Genomic DNA, 13,012 nt, shown 5'->3' with positions numbered 1-13,012 from the left:
GAAATGGAGCTCATTTGAATCACTCTACATTTTAATGTACAACGATGCATCATTTATACACTGATCTTGTGTTGTGTGTAAAATCTTAAAATTAATAGTAACAAAAGCTGTTAAGTACATGTAGTGGACTAAAAACACAATATTTTCCTTTGGGCTCGATCAAAGTGTGAGTAAAAAGTAAAATACTGTATGATAAAAATAACCAAGTAAAGAACAAGAACATCAAATTTGTACTTTCCAGCACTGGAAGACACAGAGAACCTAAATGTAAAGGTCATTGACTTTTAAACGTAGTGTTTAGCACAGGAAATCTAACTAGACTTGAGCGGTATCAAGACATTACAATATACCAGGATTTTTAGAAATCAAGAAGGTATGATTTTCCGTACCATGAAACATATGCTCCTCTGTCTGTTAAACTGATACAGTGATGCTGTATTGAGGCGATGCAGCGTAGTGCACAGCACCACCAGAGGTCAGTCTCTCCTCACAGGGCTGAGAAACAAGGCGACTGTAAGTGGTACAGGACTCGAATTGCTACATGTGGCGTTGTCTTGAGATGACTTCTTCCAACTACAAAATAGCCGCATGATTTTACTCAACACCGTTCAGCTAACTGATGTGTCAGGGTCCACTGCTACAACAAGAGTCATTAGTTCCTCCATCAAGAAAAGCACTTATTTTTCATCTATTAGTTGTACATATTTAAACCCAGCAAGACTTGACTAAGTAGGCTAACTGCATATTAGAGATACAGGACTGTACATGTGACAGTGATTTTTATCACCAGTAGCTCAGCTTTTCAGTTTTGTCTGTTTGTTTTTCCAAAAAAAACATTATGTACTGTATACCTTGGTGAAATATCAGGAAGGTATAAAATATAAAGTAGATACTGCCCAAGGCAACTTCTACATGAGTAATATTTAAGTCAGGTAACTTCCGTTTAGAAGTTCTGCAGCAGAAGTGAATATTTCTTCCTTTGCTGTTCCTGCTTCTGTTTAGCTTTTTAAACACAGAGAAACAGAAACCTTACTCAGTAGGTGAATGGCCTTTCTCATCTGTGAACACAGAGTCATCTTCTGATTGGTCACTGAGGAGGTCACATGGCAGAATCGAGGAAGAGTCGGCGATCTCCTGAACTGGAGCGATGCTCGGCCGGCGGCCCCCCGTTCCGTTTACGGTAGGTGGGACCAGTTTAGCACCTGAGGCATCAGGCGGACTGGTATTCTGAAGGTCTATGGCAACAGTGCCTGTAAATAATAATCACCTGAGCTTTAAATCACACATAAGGAAGCAGCTTCTCCACAGTCAATCCAAATTCATCCAGTGTTTTTTCATCAACAAGAGCAGTTTATGATACTGTCTCACCCATGCTAGCGATGATACTGTGCACTGGGAGCTGTGAGGGTCCTTCAAATAGTCCCCCGCCAGTGCGGCCCTTCCTCTCCTCCTGGTTGAAGATGAAGGCGGAGTTCTCCTCCTTGGTGATGTTGATGTAGTAGCAGGTGTCTGTGGCAGCCATGATGTGGCGCGGGCCAGGGTTCAGGAGGATGCTCTTGTTGTCTTCCCTCTTTATACCGATCAGACACACGCCGTACCTGCATGTCACACACCTGCTGTTAGCATATATTGAAGAAAATATCTGACGACAGGATCTAATCATTGCATGTAAAGCTATAAAGATATGAGACTTCACAGCTTAGAATTGATATTTGAGGCTTAAAAAGAATTATTTGACATTTTGGGAAATACACTATTAATCACTTTCCAAAGAGTTGGCTTTGTTTAGCTCAGAATAAAGACGGGAGACAGGAGGAGACAGCTCGTCTGTCAACCACCGAGCAGCACCTCTAAAGCTCACTAACGTTCATGTTATTAATTATTATGCCTGGAGGCCACCTTTATGACATGAGGACAGGGGGATCATACCTAGTCAAGTTACCAAGTTTATGTTTTCTTAGTTTTCATTATTAGTTGCATTTCCTGCTTTATTTTGTTAAATACCTCTTGTTTCAGACCCCCACTTCCTGCCCCTTGTGTGTTTTCCCTCTTCTGTGATTGTCTTCCCCGCCCATATGTGTGTTTCACCTGTGCCTAATTATCTCCACCTCCCTGGTGTATTTAATCAGTGAGCTCCCTGCTCCCTGTGTCACTTTGTCTCCGTCCTTTGTGTTCAGAGCTCCAGCATTCTTGCTTGTGTTAGTTTTCCTGGTAAATTCAGATCCTTGCTTGTGTTTCTTGATCTCGCCTTTTGTCTAACCCTTTCTGGCTTGTTTGACTGTCTACCTGCCTTTACTTGCAAAGTATTTTTGTAAGTGAAGATTTTTTATTTTTCCACTGAATCTGCCCACCGAGTCCTTCTCCCTGTGAACCAGTCTTGTCAAGAGGACAGTTAATAAACACGCATAAATACTATTTATCCAGTTAAACAGTATAATCAATGAATTGCCTGTTTCTAACCTTTCAAAGTGTGCTGTCTTTTGTCTGTTGACAGAGGTCAGAGGGGCCCTCCGCTGGCACTATTTTTTGATAAACAAGCTCTATTTTGGTGCATTTTTCCATGTACTAAAGCACCTTATTTAATTAATTAATTTTAAATGTCAGTTTAATTATCAAAAAATGCTTGTTGGGCAACCTGGACAAAAACCCTTCCAGTATAATCAAAAAGTTAGATGTTCCTTTTGCATATATTTATCTGTTTAAAAAAAAGTAAAAAATTATAGTGCACTGCTGGTGATACAGGGGCAAACAGACAGTGATTACCAACCCATGTAAATGTCTTGGTATAATTTCATTTCTGAACTTGTCAGCATTTGAAGGAGATGCTTTAGCTCACATGTGAACTCACTTCTTGTGGGCATGAAAAGAGGCGTAGGTAAAGCTTTTGCCGTTATATTCTCCAAAGAACTTGCTGTCACACACTCGGATGTGGTAGACCTCGTTGCCAGAGCAACATCCGTACATCCTCTGCCACTGCTCCGGAGACTGTTGTCCTTCCCTGCATTCATTCAGGGAAAACACAAACATACTTGTTAGAAATTCACCATACATGCTTATGTACAATCAGTCAAGATTAGTCATTATCGTTATTTGCAGAATTCTCTACCCACATCCTTTCAGACCTCTCGGGGTCTCCTTCCCTCGCCCTGAGTCTCCTGGACTCTCTGGTGACAGCTCGATGCAGGCGTCACTCACTGTCTCTAATTTGCCCTTCGTAATGACTTCCGGTAATTATGGTAATTGCTCAGGTAATGAGCTGCGAGAGGTGCTCACAACAACCCTGAGGTAGCATTTTACATACTTGCTTCTTAGTACGTGTATTTCCCACCTCCTGGCTTCCATACTATAACTTAATGTAAGAGACAAAACAGTTCTCTGATTATTATCAATATCTCCTGGTCCCTTTTAAATGTTTTTCCACTGAACTTCCTTTTAGAGACATGAGCTGTGTCTCTAAAATCACCTTGTGTACTCAAAGACACCCACAATGCAAAGATACTCATAAAACAGACATTTGCATGAACATACTCAGTCAGACAACTATAATACACATTCATGCACATTTTTTTGTATTAATGTTTGCAATGTCAGACCCTGTTCACTTTTGTATAATAAAAAAAAACCCCACAAAGCTTCACTTTCTAAAGAGTTGTCAGGAACACAGTAAGTGCTGTAGCCCACTGATTCCCCTTTAATGCAGTTTCGCTCAGCTGTATTGGCATCAGCTTTTAGAAGTGAACCGTTTCCATGCTGTGAAAAATCATTTTCCACCGGAGAGCTTTTCACACTGTTTTACAGAGAACACATCCTAAAAAATCCATTTAGGTGCCGCCTGTTCTCTTTCTTTTTGTGCTTTGATGCAGTCTCTTTACTTCCTGCTGTTTCCCACAGTGAACTTTTGTCTTTCACCTCTCTGTGCCAGCTCCATTGAAACTATGTATGCAGACATGAACATGTGAAGAAATATGAACTTTGCAGTCACACTAAGCAGAAATCAAAAGGCCTGTGGAGGCCCCTGGTTATGCAAGTAGACTGACCGTCCGCGGGAGGTGTGGACAAGAAGCGTGACCAAGGTGGAGGTGGCTGGACACACACAGTTGAGAGCCAGCATGGCATATTTAAACTCCTCCTCACACACAACATGATCTGGAAAGGAAAAAGTGAGCGGATCAGAAGGGCCAAGCAAAGAGAAGTTATATCTCATCTGTTGCCAGGAAAGGTGCTTTTAAAAATGGGAAACAATTTTGGAAAAGGAATAGTTTGACATTTTGGAAGATATGCTTATTTGCTCTCTGTTCAATTCGTCAAGGTTATGAATACCTCTCTTATCCATCCATTAAAGAAGAACTTCATTGCTATAAAGATGTTCTTTTCAGAAAGATCGTCTTTCAATAGAAAGACTCAAATACTTTTGATTTGGGTGGTACGTGACAAGAGAAAAAAGGGCTGCAGCATTCACTCAGGAGGTAGAAAACAACTATCAGAATGAGCTGCGCTGCACTGGACCAAAAAACACTAGGTGGCGTAATGTGAGCTTGGCCATTTTGACAAAGGAAACAATATGGGGGCCAGCTGGTAACAAACAATATTGGATTCCAGTTGAACAGGAAGTTAAAATCTTTCATAAAACATTTTAAGACAAGAAACTTGAAATGCCGTAACAGCACTGTTTAGTTTTATTGTTTGATCTCAGTTTTTCCAGCCTTTGCTTTTACAATACAGGAAACCGTATGGCACCCACTTTCTAGTATTACGGTTTGATCGGAGTTTGGTCTGTGTTTGAGATGCAGATGCAGCTTTCTCTCTTGTTATGCTTCTATACTCTTTGTGTCCGTGGTGGCGGGCATACGAAAATGCCTCAGTGCAATCTGTAGTTCGGGCAAAAAGAGCCAGCAAAATTCTGAGCTCAGAGCGCTCACTGACACATACTACCCATGAAGTTATGCTACAAAGCTGGTTGAAAATTGGCGAAATATCCCTGTAAGTATGAAGCTAGCCAGAATAGTCAATTTCCCTTTTCAAGGATCAATAAAGTTTTATGTTATCTTAAGCCTGACTCGCTATCTCTGATATTTTTGACAGAGTCAAGCTAGCTGTTTTTCTCTGTTTCCAATATTCATGCTATGCTAAGCTAATTAGCTCCTGGCTCTAGCAGCATATTTAATCCTGATTATTTTTAACCATATAGGGGCAGTGGAACAAGCTAAAAACAACGCTGTGACATTATTGCCTTTTAATTCATACAGCGTCGGGCACATAGCATTGAGGCTGAGTCCCTGGTTCGAATCCACTCCCTCTGCTGCATGTAATTGCTTCTTTCTGCCGATCAAATAAAGAGCATCATTAACAGTCATTTGCAGTCGTGGTTTTGGAAACCTGACGTGTCTGATAAAGTTCAACATTCTCTTCTTTTGACTGTTTTCATCTCCTGAGGGAATTATCTGACTCTTCACCTGATAAGAGCTCCACTACTTTCACCAGTTAGTCATTAACTGTGTCATTCAGACAAAAAAAGCCTCCATAAGAGCAATGAGAGTGAACAGAAAATGGCATTGAAAAGAATAAAAACTGAAAAGACGCCATGAGGCTGCTATAACGGACAGACATAAGAGTGGAATAGATTTTCTCATCTAACTCTCGGCCCAAAAGCTAATAAGCGTTTCACCGACAGTTTGGAAACTCTCACCTGCAAACTTCACATGGAACTTATTTTCAGGTTTTAGTATCTGGACATAAAGGGGGCAATTTGGAGCAAAGTCTTTTACCGCCCAGGCTCTCAGGATGGTCTGATGGTCCTGAGGGAAAACAAAGTTGATGCATTTTCAAAGTAATCTCCTTTAATGAAATGGTGATTCTCTTCATGACTGACAGCATTAATGACTTGAGTTTTTGTAAACAGTTGAACTCATGATAGGAAAAAAGGTATGGCATTTATTAATTGTTTTTCTTACCGCAGCCATGCGATCCACCTCGTTACGACTGCTTAGGATGAAACAAGCCTCTGCGTCGTCCATTCTGCAGCAGTGAGACAATTTGACAAAAAAAACACAACAAAATCAAAATGCATGAAAAACAAAATACTCAAATACAAAAAAAAAATCATAAATTCTGCCACATAAAAAGCGTGAGTCAATGAAATGGCCTTTGACCAGTCAGGGGCGGTAACAATGTCCTCTGATTTAATATCTAATTTAACTTTGTCTGCAGACAAACACACAAAGAGCAACCTGAGATGCTCTGCACTGTATATCTGCCGTGAATGTGGAGCTGTTTTTGCATATGATTAACACAGCCAGGAGAGTGCAGAATGCAAAACAAGTGTGGGAGGATTTGAAACAGTGCCAGATGCAGGATGTAAGTGCGACACACACACACACACCCAGTCCTCTACTTCTAATTGCTCTATCACAACCCTGGCAAATGTTTACAGTGGAGTTATATAACCGATTTATAGAAGTAATACTTTGGTGTTTGATGTAAAGTGCTCCATACATTTTGATGCGTAGGACTGTTGTGTGTTTTTGACAGGGGGTTTTCTAACAGCAGAGATATCCTTCAGATATTAACTGTGATGAGTAAACTGGTGTGTGTGTGTGTGTGTGTGTGTGTGTGTGTGTGTGTGTGTGTGTAAAATCAGTTAGATTTTTCCCTTTAAGCTTGGCTCTGTAAAGTAGTCTTTGAGACGTGATTAACGTTACGAAAATAAACTTGACGCACAGATTGACAGCAGGTCTTTCAGTCCTTTCATCCATGTTAAAATTTTCACTTTCATGACTCAAAATGATCAGAAGAATGTGAGACGGATCATGATTGCTTTCCGCAGAGAAAGTGGTACTTTTAAGAGCCGAGTCTCAAAAGAAAATGGGTATAGCTTGAATGAATAATTACAATGTTGTCTAAGTTGGAGGCAACACAATAGCTCTGTCAAGTCTATTTACTGAGAGAGACATGAGAGAATATTTGGGCAGCATTTAGGAATGGAGGGACAATAGAGGTTCACATCCCACTGATGGTTTGCAGCAATTATTTATACCTGCCTAAAATGCAAAAATATAAAAGCATCCAGCAGAAAATTTGATCTGCGACAAAGCTTTGCAGCAAGTGCAGGTGCATGCTGCAAGGTGGGAGATTGACGATCAAAGGAATCCATGAAGTTATTTGCCTGAGGCACCAGGAATATCAATCAATATTGCACTTAAGAAAACATCTCACACTTGATCCTCCTCTCCAATAAACGCTGCAGACACTGTCCAGGCCAAACACTAAAATCTATTATCCTTCCAGCCTATTGGTAACAGAATGAGATGATATGATCACTGGATGAGTTCACCTTTGACATGCAGGTGCGTGACTTACTTGGCTCTAAGCAGGTCCTGGTCTTTGAGAACAGATCCCTGCAGATAGATGACCCTTTGAGACCACAGAGGGATCTGCAACACTCTGCGCACCTGGAGGTCCATTTCACTCGGGCACAGTATCACCACATAATAATCCTTAAAGATTACACAAGAGCGTCTTTAGTATCTACTGTGGAATGCAAGGAAAACCATATAGAAGACATCTTTTTTAAATCAGGGGGCGTTTTCCCTTTCAACATCCTGAGAAAAGCACCATGCAGATCATTATCACAACCTATATGAGTACTGCTGTGAATAAAAAAACTGTACCTGCAGTCTGGGATGGGCGTAAAATTCATTGAGAAAATCCATGAGCAGGTCTATCTTCAGTGAGCTGACGCACAGCACCACATGTTTCTCTGTCTGCGCTCTGTGTCGACTGTAATTCCCTCCAGACTTTTGTCTCTCCATCCACAGGTACATCAATTCCTCAAACTGACACACACACACAAAAGCTAATTTTTGAACTTGCAACATTCAAAAGTCAAAGATTATTTCAGCGTCTTCATACCTGCAGAGGAAGCACCACCAGAGCCACACAGATCATGATGACCACCAGTAGCTGGGAGGGCCATATGCGGGGAGTGACGTCTCCAAAGCCCACGGTGGAGAAGGTGACGATGCAGAAGTAGAAGGAGTTAAAGAGGGAGAGATTTTTGCCCGCTCGCTCCAGGTGCTGGATTCCACATGTGCTGTGTAGAACAATTCAGATAAACCATGTATACAAACAAACACACTACCAGCATTTATGACTTCCACTTATTATTCACACAATGCAGAATTAGGCTAAGTATGATAGAAAAAATGAAAATACCTTATTGTAATGCTTCACAAAAAGAAAAGAAAATCTTTATTCTGAACTTCTAATCACTTTGTTAAAAAAGAAAAAGAAAAAAATCACTTCCATGTATGAGAAGCTGGAAACAGCATTTTTTGCCATGTTTGCATGAAAAATTACTACCAAAAAAATTGCCAATTATTGCTCTGTTAATCGAATCAATTGGATGACTAATTGTTGGGGCAATAATTAAAAGAAAATACACATACAGATGTTTTAATTACACTACAGAATGACAGAAGGATCTTACAAAGAGCTAATAAAAACCCTTGAAGAAGCAGCCTCACCCAGTGAAGACCAGGCAGAGCAGGGTGCAGATGAGAATGAGGACCTGATTGAACATGGCAGAGTTGGTCCTCTGGATCGCTCTGTGGACATCATTCTACACAATAGCCAAAACACACTTTAACATTTGAAGCTAAAAACCTTGCTTATATAAAACACAAATATCACATAAGACATAATCAGTCTTGAAATTTATTGCAAATAGAGATGACATTACGATTCTCCTCCTGCTGCATGCAGCTGATCAGCATGAAATACAGGACAACATGATAAAAAGCAGAGATGATTGCAAAAGAAACCCCCCAGTGGAGAACCTGCGGGGTGCGCACAATCAGAGCAGAACCAAAGCAGGAGAAATCTGCTGTTGTCAAAAGCAGCTGCAGTACGACTCTGAGCATAAAGACATAAAGTCGACTCACAATCCAATGACTTAACGACTTAACAAAGTCATTAAGATGTTGATTACAAACAAGTCATTAACAGAAACAATTGCGTTAATGCTTTTCACTCACGATCATGTTCTCCAGCGCACACTTGGCCAGCCAGCAGTTGAGAAACACAGGAATGAAGATGTTTCTTATTGAGGGCCAGAAGATCTGAAGTGAGACATTTCAGCTTTCAGTGACAGATAACAATTCTTTCAGTTTCATTTAAACATTTCTCCAAGCTGGTCAGCCACACATCATAATCAAGTGTAGGGGAGACCAGGGTTGGTTGGCACACTTTTTACTCTGCTGTATTTCTCTGGCTTAATCTATGTTAGAATATTCCAACCAGCTAGAAATGAAAGGTTAAGGTCTCAGCTATAAATATGATTTCATGTACACAAATATTTTCTAAACTTAGAGGATCCAGAATGAAAGTCGTGCTGTGCATTTGTGCCAACAAGCAGCCCCATCCGAAGGTTATAGCTGGCTACAAAAAAGTGAAGCAACCAACAGAAACAATTTGAAAATTTTCTTAGAACAAGAATCAGAAAACATGAAAATGTAATAGTATATCTGCTCATTTAAGAAGAAAAAACAACAACAAACAAACAACATGTTTAGGGCAATGCACCAGTAGCAGTGTCTAACTACTTTTGGCACTGACCATTCAAAATTATAGCCTAGTAATTCCCTAAGAATATAAATACTGTTTTTCATCTTTCAACAATCTTACAATTGGTTGACGTATGTGCCAACCAATTGTTCTGACTTGTGCCAACTTTGATGCTATAAAACTAAAATGTTAGCCTCACCTTAAAAGTTAGTGACTTTTTTATTGACTTTACCGTGATGATGAAGGGAACTGTGTTGATCATCTCCAGAAGAAAGGACACCTGGAATATCTGCTCCCAAATGTTCCCCTAATATAAAAAAATAACAAACTATGCACAGACTTCTTTTTTTATTACAGTTTTTACCTGTAAGCACACAATAGACAGTGAGTCACTGCATCTTAATTGTAGTCTGTCACTTTCCATGACCACTTAATCCTTCACCTCATCCAGATCCTGTAATTGCCGTCTATCCTTAATGTAGCTGTGACAAATGACTTGGGCTAATTACACCACTTATGGATTGTCAATCTCACAGACTGTAAGTGACTAATTGCACAGACTGTATTACTGACGTGCTTCAAGTCTGTCTGTGTTGATGTTGTGTGAGTGTGTGTGTGTGTGTGTTTTACCTTGTAGCTCAGGTACATCAGTAACATAGTCTCCAGGAAACTAATGATGGCTACAATCACCTGCACAAACCAAAAGAGAAATAATAAACACAAGCTCATAAATCATTTACAACATAACGAACATTTCAGAAATAATCCTGAATGAAACCCACAGTGTTTTCATATTCACTTAGATGATAAGCATCTGTGGTTTAGATTAGGTGATTAAATATTTGATCATTTCATATACAAAAGGTTTGCTGGTTTAAATTAAATATCATTTTTCTCTGTAAATGTTTTGTTGTGACTCACTTGAATGGCCCAGACAGCAACTTTTCTATCCACCCAGAAGATCAGCTCCCTGTCAGACAGAGCGCACAACAGCAGCTCTTTTTATTAACAGCCCTTTAAGCATTGTTTGCTGTTTTTATACCAGCAGTGAGAATTAAATAAAATGAAATTAACAATCTAGATTGTTTTGGTGTGAATTGCCAAGTGTTGGAGATATATGCCGTAGAAATTACTGCATTTTCTCAAGTATAATGAAGCTAGATGGGACTCGATTTGTGGTGCTCAGAGCGCCAAAAACTACATTTGAAAAACTCAACAGTGCAGATGCTAAGCCAATATCTCCAACACTCGGCCCCTATTGCTATCTAGTTCCATTATATATACATATTTATATATACTCTGTATATATAATAAACACTGTATCTCTACAGCCGATATCTCCAACACTTGGCAATATTTGATATGGGGAGAACTGTCCCTTTAATCGAGTCAGCAATAATAGATGTGACAGTGTCCAATCAACATATCTAACATAGATCTCATGCCAGGTTAAGTGATTAGAGAAATAACATGAAGGAAATAACACGCAGAAATGTGGCTCTTACATGAAACTACATAGTACATTTCCCCTAATTTGACCCTGTTAACAGAAATCACACCTTCTGCTGCTCACCAGTTAATCTCTCTGTCCTGAACTGATCCGTTCCACAAGCAGTCGACACTGCGGAATAATGATGAACAAAGAAAGAATGAAAAATTAATGAATGTAGGAAGTAAAGTTATTTTTACTGACACACTTTGAGCAGTTTCTTTCATTAGATTTCATAACGATCAGTCTGTTACATCTTCATCCACGCCTCTGTGAAACTTATAAACTGAATGTCTTCTAATTTTTTGTGTTAAACACAAAACTGAAATGCTAAATAAAGAAAAAAGTTTCAAGATGTTTGGCTGCTTGACGGTTATGCATCTCAGAGCACAAACTATTTGTTTATCGTTTTTATAATCTATCATTTGTTGTGTACATTAGTGCTTCTGTTGACAAAAGGACAGACCATTTATTGTTGCCACTGGGAGCGTTTTGCTGTCCGGTACTGTGGCTGGCGCTGGCGCTCTGACCCGGGTTATCTGTCACCACTCGGATGATGTACAGCAGGCAGGTGAGCAGCTTCAGGGAGAAGTTGAACACACGGATTCGAAGGCCTAAAGGCGAGAGAGTGACTTGCAACAAACAGTGCAGCAAAAATGTGTTTTTTGGGGATTCATAAGCAACAACAGTGTGTAAAGTGTGTGTGTAGTATTACAGTAAAATCGGCACAGTGCTAATTATCTAAGCAAGACAGGCTCCTCTATATGCATCTGGGGCTCATCAGGCACACATTTGTCAGTATTGCTTTTGCTATGTTGAGCTATAATGGATCCTTTCAATTACGCAACAGCCAATTTAGGGCCGTGAGAAGATGACCTGCGCCATCCACTTACTTGATCTTTGGTTTTTGATGAAGAACAACTTCAGACGCTCCTTGAAGGTGTTTTCATTTACATAAAACTCCACCTGCACCCTGACAGGGACAAGAAGGAGAGGAACCGTCACCAGAGAATCAGCTGCAAAAAGAGCCATGTAGATGTTTTTCTGAGCAGAGTTTTAAAGTATGACATTTTGCACAGCATGAATATTCATCACGTTGTTTTTCTAATCATCTGCCCGAGGCAAGTTTGATAATTATCTGTGTCTGATTTTGTTTCCCACTTAGGGTTACTGTAGGACACACAGCTCACATTTAATGAGACAAAGAGCAGCTGTTACAGTATGGAGGTTAATTTCACCCTGAATTAAAATTAAAAAGGAAAAATGGAAAATCAAAGGAGAAAATGGTGCACACACATTGTTACCCAGGATAATCAGACCATGATTGGGTTAAAACAGAAAAAGCAATATTAATATTGAAATGTCAAATTGATATTGTGAAATAACAACTTTTTAACTTCAGACCACACCTCCATATTCACATAAAACTTGACAAGACAAATTAAGTGTTTAGGTGTTAAATGGAAAATGAAAAAGGTTAGATGTGGAAAAAAGAAAAGAAAATTAAAGAAAAACAACACATAATCTTTGTATCTTAATAATACATTTTCTATTTCAAATGCTCTAATATGTTTTAATTTTCCTTTTTTTATATTACCATTGGCATGAGTTTTTTTTTTCATTTCAGGATTTTAAATTCTACTTTTATTTTCTTTTTATTTATTTATTTTTCATCCAATTTATTTTTATTTTCCTTCCCTTTCTTTTCGACATCTAGATACTGTCTGATTTAAATTTTAAGTCTGGGCAACATTGTCCTCGGCATTAAAAAAAGATTATACCCTCACAACCTGTCAGTACTTTATCACTATTTATGCAAGTGTGGGTATTTTCAGACAAAAACAATATACTGAAAATTACAATCATTTTTACGCTTTTTGCTTTCATGCAATTACAGAATAAACTGTGAAGCAACTGAACACAAACATCCCTGTTGGAATAAAGAATAACACTGAAATGGAG

At 39.3% G+C, this 13,012-nt stretch overlaps 1 protein-coding gene across 2 annotated transcripts in view; it reads right to left on the bottom strand.

Moving 5' to 3' along the window:
* Positions 1 to 13,012, bottom strand: part of kcnt1a (potassium sodium-activated channel subfamily T member 1a) — a 32,691-nt gene that overhangs the window by 9,940 nt on the left and 9,739 nt on the right. For both annotated transcript variants that reach the window (XM_042509187.2, XM_088071174.1), the window contains 17 exons: positions 11,944 to 12,023; positions 11,517 to 11,664; positions 11,135 to 11,182; positions 10,483 to 10,531; positions 10,192 to 10,251; positions 9,794 to 9,868; positions 9,033 to 9,116; positions 8,523 to 8,617; positions 7,909 to 8,089; positions 7,668 to 7,832; positions 7,357 to 7,493; positions 5,952 to 6,015; positions 5,687 to 5,795; positions 4,038 to 4,146; positions 2,849 to 2,998; positions 1,369 to 1,598; positions 1,034 to 1,250 (listed from right to left, as the gene is read on the bottom strand). In XM_042509187.2, the coding sequence (XP_042365121.1) occupies positions 1,034 to 1,250; positions 1,369 to 1,598; positions 2,849 to 2,998; positions 4,038 to 4,146; positions 5,687 to 5,795; positions 5,952 to 6,015; positions 7,357 to 7,493; positions 7,668 to 7,832; positions 7,909 to 8,089; positions 8,523 to 8,617; positions 9,033 to 9,116; positions 9,794 to 9,868; positions 10,192 to 10,251; positions 10,483 to 10,531; positions 11,135 to 11,182; positions 11,517 to 11,664; positions 11,944 to 12,023 (2,001 nt within the window). The remainder of the gene's footprint in view (positions 1 to 1,033; positions 1,251 to 1,368; positions 1,599 to 2,848; positions 2,999 to 4,037; positions 4,147 to 5,686; positions 5,796 to 5,951; positions 6,016 to 7,356; positions 7,494 to 7,667; positions 7,833 to 7,908; positions 8,090 to 8,522; positions 8,618 to 9,032; positions 9,117 to 9,793; positions 9,869 to 10,191; positions 10,252 to 10,482; positions 10,532 to 11,134; positions 11,183 to 11,516; positions 11,665 to 11,943; positions 12,024 to 13,012) is intronic.

Source organism: Plectropomus leopardus, chromosome 20 (assembly GCF_026936395.1).
Source record: "Plectropomus leopardus strain MGB_pleo_1.0 chromosome 20, ASM2693639v1, whole genome shotgun sequence".
Classification (NCBI taxonomy): domain Eukaryota; kingdom Metazoa; phylum Chordata; class Actinopteri; order Perciformes; family Serranidae; genus Plectropomus; species Plectropomus leopardus.
This window is presented reverse-complemented; position numbering and strand designations above follow the sequence as displayed.